Source organism: Gallus gallus, chromosome 15 (assembly GCF_016699485.2).
Source record: "Gallus gallus isolate bGalGal1 chromosome 15, bGalGal1.mat.broiler.GRCg7b, whole genome shotgun sequence".
Lineage (NCBI taxonomy): Eukaryota > Metazoa > Chordata > Aves > Galliformes > Phasianidae > Gallus > Gallus gallus.
Window position 1 is genome coordinate 10,032,561 of NC_052546.1, and position 11,017 is coordinate 10,043,577.

The window sequence follows — 11,017 nt, forward strand, 5'->3', positions numbered from 1 at the left end:
CAAGTGCAGGATGCTTCTGAGAGCGTGTGCTGAGAAATGCTGAAGGAAAAGGCATAGACACAGTATAAGGAATGTCGTGTAATAACAAAATTAGTTACAAACACCGGTCAGGATGATGGTTGGATTTCACAGAGTCATAGAATCGCTCACTGTGAGGGTGACAGAGCACTGGAACAATCTGCCCCAAGAAGCTGAATAGTCTCCTTCTCTGGAGATATTCCGACCCTGCCTGGGTGCTTTCCTGAGTAATAAACTGTAGGGAAGCTGCTGTTGGACTGTGGGATTTCCAAAGGTCCCTTCCAACCCCTACAGTTCTGTGACTCTGTGAGGTCCCTGTTGTGATGACAGCTCCTCGACCAGCAGCTGCCTGGAGCATCTGGAATTATAAAGGCCCTGTGTTCTCAGAAGGCAGATGGCTTCACAACGTGAGCGCTGGATTAGGAACCCAGGTTTCTTGTTCCAGCAGCTCCTCAGTGGTGACTGGCTGTCCGCTTCTAGTGAGCGCGTCAGGTAAGGGAAGCAGGCCTGGCACTTGATGGCTCAAAAGGCTTTTGCATTGCTTTGCATCGTGGATTTTGCATGGAAAGGCCAGGATTCGGGCACTGACAAATCCCTGACAAATGTGGCAATGAGAGCAAAAGCTGTCTGCTTTCCCAGTCTTAGCTGTTCTCCAGGTCTTCAACAAGGAATGGGTCTTTCATCTGCAGGACCTGGAAGAGCTTCTCTTGGGCCTTGGGCCCTTTTTTCTCAGCTAGGTCCAGCAGAAATTGATTCTTCTTTTGTTTTGTATTTTGAGCCTGCACCTCCTCTTCTTCTTCACTGTTGATTACATCTTCAACCCTTAAATTTAGTAGAATGGAGGAGAGCTGCCCCATCCTGGAACAAAGCTCTGTCTTGTGCTTCTTCATGAAGGCTGCACCTAGCAGATACCAAAGCCTGTGTTACTGTGTTGTACGTGGCAAGGCAGGCTGTTTCCTGCTGTGGTACTGTGCATCCTAGCCAACACACCCAAGGGCTGCTTGCTCTGTCCCACAGCCACGTGCTCCCATTCCCTCCACTGCACCAGCGGTGCCGCTCTCTGGCCAGGAGGCTGAGCCACCAGAAAAAAGCTCCCTCATCAGCGGTGGAAGCATTGGAGCCAAGGCAAGGACAGGACCAGAGCTGAGGGAGGTCAGGCTGGTGACTGCCCAGGCACTGTCCCTTCCGGTATTTCTATAGCAGGGAAGTGGGAAGCAGTAGCTCTGTGCTAAGGTATGAGATGCACCAAAGATACCAGTTACTGAAAGTCAATGAAATATTTCTGGGCTGTGAACTGTATTAGCTGTAGCTCATTCCCTATAAAAACAGTATGTCTGATCACAAAGACGGCAAAAGAGTTTGGAGGGTCCCTGACACTATGCCAGTTTACAGAGCATGGTGCCAGTAGTGTTGGAATAAAAGCTCTGAAGGCTTTTTGTCCAGAAAGAGTCGTGACGGGGAAAAAAGGTGGTTAGTTATCTGCTTTAAGGCAGAAGACTGAAAACCCCAAATAAATATTGAGACTCAATAAATGCAGCTCTGAAAAAGTGTACTGACCTGGGGGGGTCTTGGAGACATTTCTCAAAAGACTAATATCACCTGAAAGAGATAGGAGGGAGACTATGAAATATACCATCACTGAAATGGAGACCCTTTCCAAAAATCCACTTGAGATGTCTGACCTTCGATTGAACCATTAGCCATTATTTCTGCTTACGGTATGTCTTGCCCATCTGATGAGAACTCAGGGCTGTGTACATTTGTAGGTGTTAGTTTAGGCGTACAGAATTAGCCTAACAGAGAAGGGATCCCAAGGCACAGTTCCATACCCCGCACTCAGAGTATCTGAGCATCTCTTCTCGCTGTCAAGAGAAGTGCAGCTCACTGTCCCATCATCTCAATTCCCTTACAGATGGAGCTGATCCTACCTGATCGCAGCGATGCCCTCCAGACCACAGTGTCGTTCTGTCCATCTCTAATAAAGAATTCAATTTCCTCTGCCATCTTCTTGATGTAGATCTCAACAAAGAACTGTTGTTTCTTTGGACTCTTGTAGCAAAATGGCAAGTGTGGCTGTAGAGATAAGAAGGAAGTTGAGTCTCACCCTGTGGAGCTGTGAATTTACACACATCATCCCATGTCTCCTGGGCACACAGAAAAGAAGAAAAAGTGCCAGAGCACGGGAACTCAGGAGTGTCTCATCTGCCGGCGTTCATAAAGAGGGAGTATGTTGTCAACTCTAGAGGGATTATGCTTAGGCTTTCTTTAGCAGAATACAGGAAGCCTCAAAGAGCAGAGATTTTACCACCATTCTAATGTTCTCTGAGTGTTACACCACCTCCGCAATTTGGAGAACATGATGTGCAACTCATGGCAGAGGGACAGGGTTTGTTTGTCTTGGAGAAGAAAGGCAAAGGAAAGAACTAATCACTGTTTACAACTATCTAAAGGGGGATTAAAGGAATGACAGAGCCTCTTGGAAGTGAATGGTGATGAGATGAGGCTATGTGCAGAGGCTGAGACAAGGGAAATTTTGATTATATATTGGGGAATAGATTGCAATGCTGGACTGGAGATCCAGAGAAACTGTGATATTTTCTGTTTCACTCAAAAATAAATTAAAAAAATGGCAACAATCACACTTACTTCAGGTCTAATCTTTACTTTAGTGTTACAGGAAACCTCGTATCTGTTGCCGAAGAACAGAGGGCTGAATGGTGGAGGCTTGGGAATAAGCTTTGAGTTCCAGCTCATCTCTTGTCTTTCAATGGCCTGTAAACATCAAGGATCGCTATTAAGTGTTGAAAAAAATACAGCTGTGAACTGGAGGTAGCTCTCACTGGCCTTGGGAAGATAAGAAGGGAAGAGACCAACCTGGTCAGAACAGAGCCCTGAACGTGCATTACAAGCAGTGCTGTCAGAGGGTAAGGGCTGCACGCAACAGGAGAGCATCTGCTATGCAGCCACCTATTACTGTGCATGGCAGCAGCCAGCATGTCTGACATATGCTCTGCTCCATGTTGCAGAGCATCCTGTGCCATGTCTTTGCGCATGCTGGGATATGCTGTCCCAGCCAAAAACCCAGAGAGATTCCTGGAGGCAGGAAACACCAGAGCTGAAGTGAGAGGGCTCTCTGCTTAACAGATCCACTCCCTGCAACTGCAGCCACCCCAGACGTCATCCTCTGAACTGCCCTCCACCTTACCTGCTTCACAGAAATGTCATCTGGGATCAGGTAGAGATGCAGGGTTGTATTTGCAGCAGAGAGCTGCTGGAAGATCAGCACCAAGGAGTGCATAGGGAGAGAAATGGCTGAACGTAACTTTCTCCAAACCACCCCAAGAAGGGAGAAGCTGGGATTCTTCAGGACAGCAGAGAAAGCCATCACTTTTGTTGGTTGCTGTATGGTCATCTTCTGGAATTCAAAATGGGCAATAGAGCATCCACTGGTGTCTACATCTGAAAGAGACAGCAAAGGCAACAAGGTTCTGCTTTGTCTTCCTTGCACCCTACCAGGTTACCTCCTTCTCTTTCAGGGTTTCTAAGAAGAAAGGAGACACACACCAACACAAAATGACATGCTCTGCTTTAGGGCTGATGTATACCCTGGGATTTACTGGGTTCCTGTGCCCAACAGGCTGTTACAGGCACAGAACCTTGTGGGTCATCACAGCCTCTGGGAGTGGAGGGGAGGAGAATGCAATAGTGTGAGTGCAGAGCAGGTAGATGGGAGGGGAACACTGTGAAGATTTAATAAAACATGAGAAAAGGATGGAGGATGGCAAAGCAAGGTGGAAGAATACATGGGAGCACAGGCTACCTCTGGAGGGCAGATAAAGTTGACCTCATATGGAGAGGGGTCCCCAGTTGTTGTTTTGGTAATTCGCTGTTCTGTGCCCACCTGTGTGAGCAGGTCCTGAGGGCATCCCTGGGGGACAGGGACTGGAGGCTGAGGGAAAGCGGCCTGGCAGAACCCAGGTGCCTGAGGGGCAGGGGGCTGTGTCAGGGATCAGGTCCCATGGCTGCCTTACCTGACAGGCAGATGAAGTGGGGCAGATGCACAGCCTGCACGGTTCCGGGCAGCGCCCAGATGTTGAAAAGAGGCCCAGCAGGTACCCACACATTCTGGTCAGCCTCTTTCAGATGCGTGCTCCAGGTGGCATATCTGTACACGATGCCGGCTGCTGACTCCACCTCGAAGACAAGGCCTGTCTCAGAGCACTGGAAGATGCCTGGTCCAGGGAGACAAGCTCTGCAAGTGGGAGAGAGGGCAGGCTCACACCATGTGTGATGAATGCTTTTGGAAAGCATTCCCACTTCTCCTAGGAGCTCTTACTTGTATATGTTCTGTTTCTTCGGTATGTAGTTATCTATCTCCGGTCTCACTTCTTGAAGTTCCTGCAACACAAGTGCAACTGGTTTGGGGCTGAATGGGGTGTTGTGCACTGGATGCCACTTGCAGGAGGCGTGCTGAGAGCAGCAGTGAAGCACAATGCAGGTTGGCCCATGAGCTGCAAACCACACAAGCAGCAGCAGGGTAATGAGCAGCTCTGCCCAAACAATGTTATTTTGCTATTTTTGACTGCTGTCCAGAGCAGAGAACTAAAAAAGAGAAAGGGTGGTGAAGGAGAAGCAGTTTGAAAGCGTCAGGGTTCTGGTGCAAGCGACGTGCCTGGTGGTCTGGTTGTGGAAACAGTTCTCTATGTGCAGGCTCGGACACATGGGCTAAGGTGACCCAGCATGGTGCCTTCTTTGAGCTGCCTGGCAGCCCCCAGACACCTTCTGCTCTTACTCAGATACCTGACATGCTGTGAAGCAGCTGTTCAGGAAAGGAGCGCTCATGAAAGTTGCCCAGTGCTTTCATTTACATGCTGCTGTGGTTGTTTATAGTATACTGTGTTTGTTTTACCTCGTCAGAACAAGGAGACTACAGACCTTGCTGTGTAGTGTCCAGAAAACATCACTCATAAGAGAAGAGGTTGGGAGAATCAATGACAGGCAACTACCTTGGGATCCAATGCAGGCATGGATGTGTCTGAGGCAGGCCAGCAGGCTCAGTGCTGACATGCATGCTCATGACACTTGAACGTGGCTGCTCTTCGCTGTCATTTATCATGATGCCCTCTAGTATTCCTGCACACTGGCATAGCAAGGAGGGCTGAACATTTATCCCCACTGGTATGGGGAAGACACCAGTTACTGCATGCACCCCGGATACATCAACAAGAAAGATATCGGTTAGACTTGCAGAGCAATATCTGGAGCCCCAGACTACAAGTTTCACACAGTGATTTTGCGGATGTATTTTGAACTTGGAAATTCTAGATAGTGAAATTTCTGTTTCCTGGGAGAGAAAATGTTGGCTGCTGACTTGCTTCAGCATAGAGAAAACAGTGGGCACAGACAGATGAAATGTTTAGGGGAAATGTTTAGGTGAAATTTGGGGTGCAAGTGTGTGGAAAAGAGCCTTTCCAGTAATGTAAAACAGATCAATGTGTGCTGAGTTAGTGCAGCAAGGAGAATGGACTCTTCTGAGTCCAAATAATTGCTGTGAAGAAGAGGTCCTCAAGGTACGTTTGGGAGCTGAGGTTTGCCTGCTGTGCCCTGTGAGGACCATTAATGCCGGTGCAGAGCAGAGCTGCAGGTAAGGACCCTTACCTGCCTCACACAGCAACAGCTTCTCTCCTCTGCTGGGACATCTGACTGTGGCCATTTCTGGATTTCCTAGAGAAGGGAACACAGGAAGAGCACTCCCAAGCCATATTTCTCCACTCAGATGTTCTTGCTTGCCAGGGGCATAGAATCATAGAATGGCTGAGGTTGGAAAAGACCTTAAAGATCAAGTCCAACTGCAACTGAACCATACTACCCTAACTCTAACAACCCTCTGCTAAATCATTTCCCTGAGCACCACATCCAAATAGTTTTTAAACACATTCAGGGATGGTGAGTCAACCACCTCCCTGGGGAGCCTATTCCAGTGCTTAACAACGCTGTCTGTAAAGAAGTGTTTCCTAATATCCAACCTAAACTTACCCTGGTGCAACTTGAGGCCATTTCTTTTCGTCCTGTTACCTGTTACCAGTGAGTAGAGACCAAACCCACTGTTGCTGTAATCACCTTTCAGATATTGTAAGAGAGCAATAAGGTCTCCCCTCAGCCTCCTTTTCCCTAGACTAAACAGCCCCAGTTCCTTCAGTTGCTCCTCGTAGGGCTTATTCTCCAAGTCCTTCACAAGCCTTGTTACCGTTCTTTGGACCTGCTCCAGTACCTCAATGTCCTTTTTGTACTGAGGTGCCCAAAACTGAACACAGTACTCGAAGTGAGGCCTCACCAATGCTGAATACAGGGTAGGATTACTTCCCTAGTCCTTCTCACCACATCATTCCCAATACAAACCAGGATGCCATTGGCCTTCTTGGCCACCTGGGCACACTGCTGGCTCATATTTAGCTGACTGTCCATCAATACACCAAGGTCCCTTTCTGCCAGGCAGCTTTCCAGCCACTCCTCCCCAAGACTGTAGGGTTGCCTGGGGTTGTTATGACCAAAATGCAGGACCCAACACTTGGCCGTATTGAAACTCATACAGTTAACCTCGGTCCGTTGATCCAGTCTCTCCAGATCCCTCTGTAGTGCCTTTCTCCCCTCTGGCAGATCAACACTCCCAACTTGGTGTTGTCTGCAAACTTACTGAGGGCGCACTCAATTGTCTTGTCAAGATTGTTAATAAAGATGTTAAATAGAAGTGACCCCAGTACCGAGCCCTGGGGGACACTGCTTGTGACTGGCCATCAACTGGATTTAACTCCATTGATCACAACCCTTTGGGCCCAGCCATCCAGCCGTGTTTCACCCAGCAGAGTGTACATCCATCCAGACTGTGGGCAGCCAGCTTTTCCACAAGAATGTTATGGGGTACAATGTTGAAGGCCTTACTGAAGTCCAGACAGACCACATCAACAGCCTTACCTTCATCCACTAAGCAGGTCACCTTGTCATAGAACAAAATCAGGTTTGTCAAACTGGATCTACCATTCATAAGCCTATGCTGACTGGACCTGATACCCTGGTTGACCTGTAATTGGTCCATGATGGCTCCCGAGATTATCCGTTCCATAACCTTCCCCGGCACCAAGGTGAGACTGATAGGTCTGTAGCTACCAGGATTGTCTTTCCAGCCCTTTTTGAAGATGGGCGTCACATTTGCCAGTCTCCAGTCTGCAGGGACATCCCTGGTTCGCCAGGACTGCTGAAGGATGAGGGAAAGTGGCTTGGCAACCACATCTGCCAACTCCTTCAGCACTGCAGGGTGCAATCTATCTGGCCACATGGACTTGTAAGCATCCAGCTTTTGGAGCAGGTCCAAAACCATCTCATTGTGGATTATGCAAGACCTATTCTGTTCCCCATCTCTATCTACCAGTGCAAGGGGCTGTGTGCCCAGGGAGTAACAAGTCTTACTATTAACGACTGAGGCAACGAAGGCATGAGGAGAGGCCTCCTGGATGCAGCATAGGCCAGCCCAGCTGCAGGACAGATCCCTGTGGGGATGGCTGTGGGCTCATGGTGTGCAGGCCTGCCTGGTGCCCAGCCCTGTCACACTCCTCTCTCTGTCCCAGGCCTCGGGCATCCCACCAGACCTTACCTCTGCACTTGCTGAGGTGATGCCTGCCAGATAGCTCTTCATTTCTATAATCGAGGTGACACCTGCCGAACCACCTTCCATTCTTATGCTTGAGGCAATTCCTGGTAAACCACTCTGTAGGTGAAACTCTGGTTCTCGATAACCTGTGGCTGGAACAAGATGATGGTCATTGTCTAGACAACTCACTGCAATCACCTGAAAGGAGGATGCTGCTGAGGACGGTGTTGGTCTCCTTTCTTGGGTGAAAAGTGAAAGGACGTGAGGTGGCACTGGGGAAGTTCAGGCTGGATGTCAGGAAGAATTTGTTCCCAGAACAGGTGGCCAGGCATTGAGACAGGCTGCTCAGGGAGGTGGTGGAGTCCCAGGCCCTGGAGGTGTTTAAGGGACGTGTGGCTGTGGCACTGAGGGACAAAGTTTAAAGGTGGATTTGTAGTGTTAGGTGGATGGTTGGACTTGATTGAATGGGTCTTTTCCAACCAAAATGAAGCCATCCGACCTTCACCCAGTCTTCCCCATCCCATTATGTGCACAGTCCCCGGCTGCACCACCGCATGCTCCCAGATTTACCACAGCTTCCGCGTGTGAAGTGGACACACGCTCACCACCCATGCAGATCCCTTCCCTCCACAAGAGTGCCACTGAGGGCTGTGATCTTACCTGAGACATCTTCCTTGCCCTTTAAGGCAGCTGAACTACCACCTCGCACTGCAACAGCAACACAGAGCAGAGGAGAGCTCAGCAGCCTGGTCACATCAGGAGAAGCATTCCCTCACATCCATTTCCCTTTCTGCCCTCCCCTCCCAGTTCTTCCCTCCCAAGGCACAGGGCTCCCTGGCTGACAGTCCTCTGGCCCTTTCCCCTTGGCAGCCAGAGGCCAGCCTGCTCCCATGGCCACTCCCCTCCTCTGGCCTGGTACTTACGCCTAAGAACGTGGTTTACAATGCTGTTGGAGGTAATGTTGTAATGTCTGAGAGTTAGTTCATCTGTCAACTGCCAGCCATCATGAATCAGTCTTGACGCAGAGGGGTAGAAATAGCTATCCAGTGCAAATAGCTTCATCTTTAAGTCCAGCACAGTGTCGTCCAAAGATACTGGCACAGAAATAATTTTTCCCAACAAAGACTTCACAAGGATGGAGAATGTGGAGCTGAGCGTGGTCTCCATTGTCTTTGCTTTGTCTCTTTCAGCCATCTGAAACACGGTGATGTCTGTGGGTGAGGGTGCACAAGATTCTCAGGGCCACAGACGGCCATCCAGGAGCAGGCAGCTGCCCACAATTCTTCCGCCTGTGTCACTTCCTAAGAAAGTGAAAGTACAGAGGGATTTCAGGGAAACATTGCGTGTCATCACTCCCTCCTCTGGCCTCAGTGCGTCAGGGCAGGGAGATGGGGAGGCAGGAAAGGCAGAGGGACAGTGAAGCAGAGAGGCAGAGCTTCTTCCCGAGGGCATGGCTTGCATTAGGACTCCTTCAGGCCCTTCTGTGTGCCACCACAGAGAGCCCAGGACCATATCCTATACTGTCCTGATTTGCCCCAGTGCGCTTGGCCAGAGATGGGGACCTGTGTCTTAGCCCAGATCCACCCATGCCCCATGCTGGGGGCTGCAGGCACAGCAGTGCCACACGGATTGTCCCCTCCTGCTGCTGGCCCTATGGGTCTGTGGGCAGAGAGCATCTCACCTTCAAAAAGGGCTCAGTCACAGCAAGGAGAGCTGTCCCATTCCCAGCAGCCAGACAGGAGCTGGACCTCCCCTCCTGCAGCTGGGAGAGTGGAAATACAGCCCAGGACCACGGGACATGTGTAAGTAATGCTCCATGAGAGGGCAGTCGACATCCTACACAATATCAAGGCTGTATAATCAGTGTGAAAGGCAGTGGTAACCCAACACAATCTGCATCTAGGCAAGAAAAAACTTTTCTCTGCGCTCAAGGTGGTCTCAAAAATCACAGTGTGAAAACAATGTCTATCTGGGGCATGTGCTAAGAAAAGGCACACAGAGATGCTGACACGCCCAAACAGGGTATGATGGATAAGGAAAGCAGTTTAGTGCAGAAAATAGATAGCATGCCAGTCAGGCAGGAGGGGGAGCATATCTCTGTCTCGAAAATGAGGAAAAAAATGTGTATGCAGAAGGATGATGTAAAACAAGTGATATGGGAAAGAATGGGATTGGCTATTTCCAAGAAGGAGGAATAATTCTGCCCGGGCAGCAGATGGTGATCCCCCCACCTCGTTTTACAGCAGTGGACCAAAGACTGAGCACCAAGGAGCGGTGGACATTTGTCCTGAGCACTTCACCCATCTGGCAGAGTGTGGCTGTGAGCACTGCTGCCTCAGGCTGCTGAGCCCAGAGGAGCTCCTAAGAGCTGGGTGGAAAAGTAGAGATCTTGCTGGTGACAGCGGCCTCCTGATCATGGAACCTTGGAAGCATGGAAGTATGGAACCACGGAACCATGTTACCACAGGACCATGGAGCCACACAGCCATAGAACCATGGAACCACAGAACCATGGAACCATGGAGCCATGGAACCATGGTGCCCTGGAGAGATGGAGCCATAGAACCATGGAACCACGGAACCATGTTGCCATGGAACCATGGAGCCATAGAACTGTGGAATCACAGAACTGTGGAACCACAGAACCATGGAACCACAGAACCATGGAGCCGTGGAACCATGGAGTCATAGAACCATGGAACCAGAGAATCCAAGCTGGAAGAGACCTACAAGGATCATAGAATGGTTTGACTTGGAAGTGACCTTTAAAGGCGATCTGGCCCAATTCCCCTGCAGTGAACAGGGACATCCACAGTTCCATCAGGTGCTCAGAATCCTGTCCAGCCTGACCTCGAATGTCTCCAGGGACGGGGAATCCACCACATCTCTGGGCAACCTGTGCCAGTGTTTCACTACCCTAACTGGCCTTCCAGTACCCAAAAGGGGCCTACAGGAAAGCTGAGGAGGGACTTTTTTTTAAAGGTATGTAGAGACAGGACAAGGAGAGAGGGTTTTAAAGTGAGAGAGGGTAGATTTAGACTAGATATTAGGAAGAAATTCTTTACTGTGAGGATGGTGAGACACTGGAACAGGTTGCTCAGACAGACTGTGGATGCCCCCTCCCTGGAAGCATTCAAGGCCAGGCTGAATGGGGCTGTGAGCAAGCTGGTCAGTGGGAGGTGTCCCTGCCTACAGCAGGGGGTTGGAACTGGATCATCTTAAGGGTCCCTTCCAACCCAAACCACTCTGTGATTGTATGATTGTAAAAAAACAAAACAAAAGAAAACAAAACAAAACAGTTTTCCCTATATCCAATCTTCTTCGTTTGAAACCATTTCCCCTTGTCCTGTCACA

General features: G+C 49.7%; 1 protein-coding gene across 2 annotated transcripts; it reads right to left on the reverse strand.

Moving 5' to 3' along the window:
• Positions 1-65: 65 nt before the first annotated feature.
• CARD8 (caspase recruitment domain family, member 8) lies at positions 66-8,959 on the reverse strand. Of its 2 annotated transcripts, XM_415289.8 has the most exons (11): positions 8,587-8,959; positions 8,324-8,371; positions 7,667-7,815; positions 5,677-5,742; positions 4,355-4,416; positions 4,050-4,270; positions 3,224-3,477; positions 2,665-2,790; positions 1,947-2,091; positions 1,576-1,617; positions 66-919 (listed from the first exon to the last, which is right to left on the reverse strand). In XM_415289.8, exons 1-11 carry the CDS (start codon positions 8,855-8,857, stop codon positions 660-662), a joined length of 1,644 nt encoding a protein of 547 aa, XP_415289.4. In that variant the 5' UTR covers positions 8,858-8,959; the 3' UTR covers positions 66-659. The 2 variants fall into 2 exon arrangements, with proteins under 2 accessions (XP_415289.4, XP_040504146.1); XM_040648212.2 differs by lacking the exon at positions 8,324-8,371.
• Between the last annotated feature and the right edge of the window lie 2,058 nt (positions 8,960-11,017).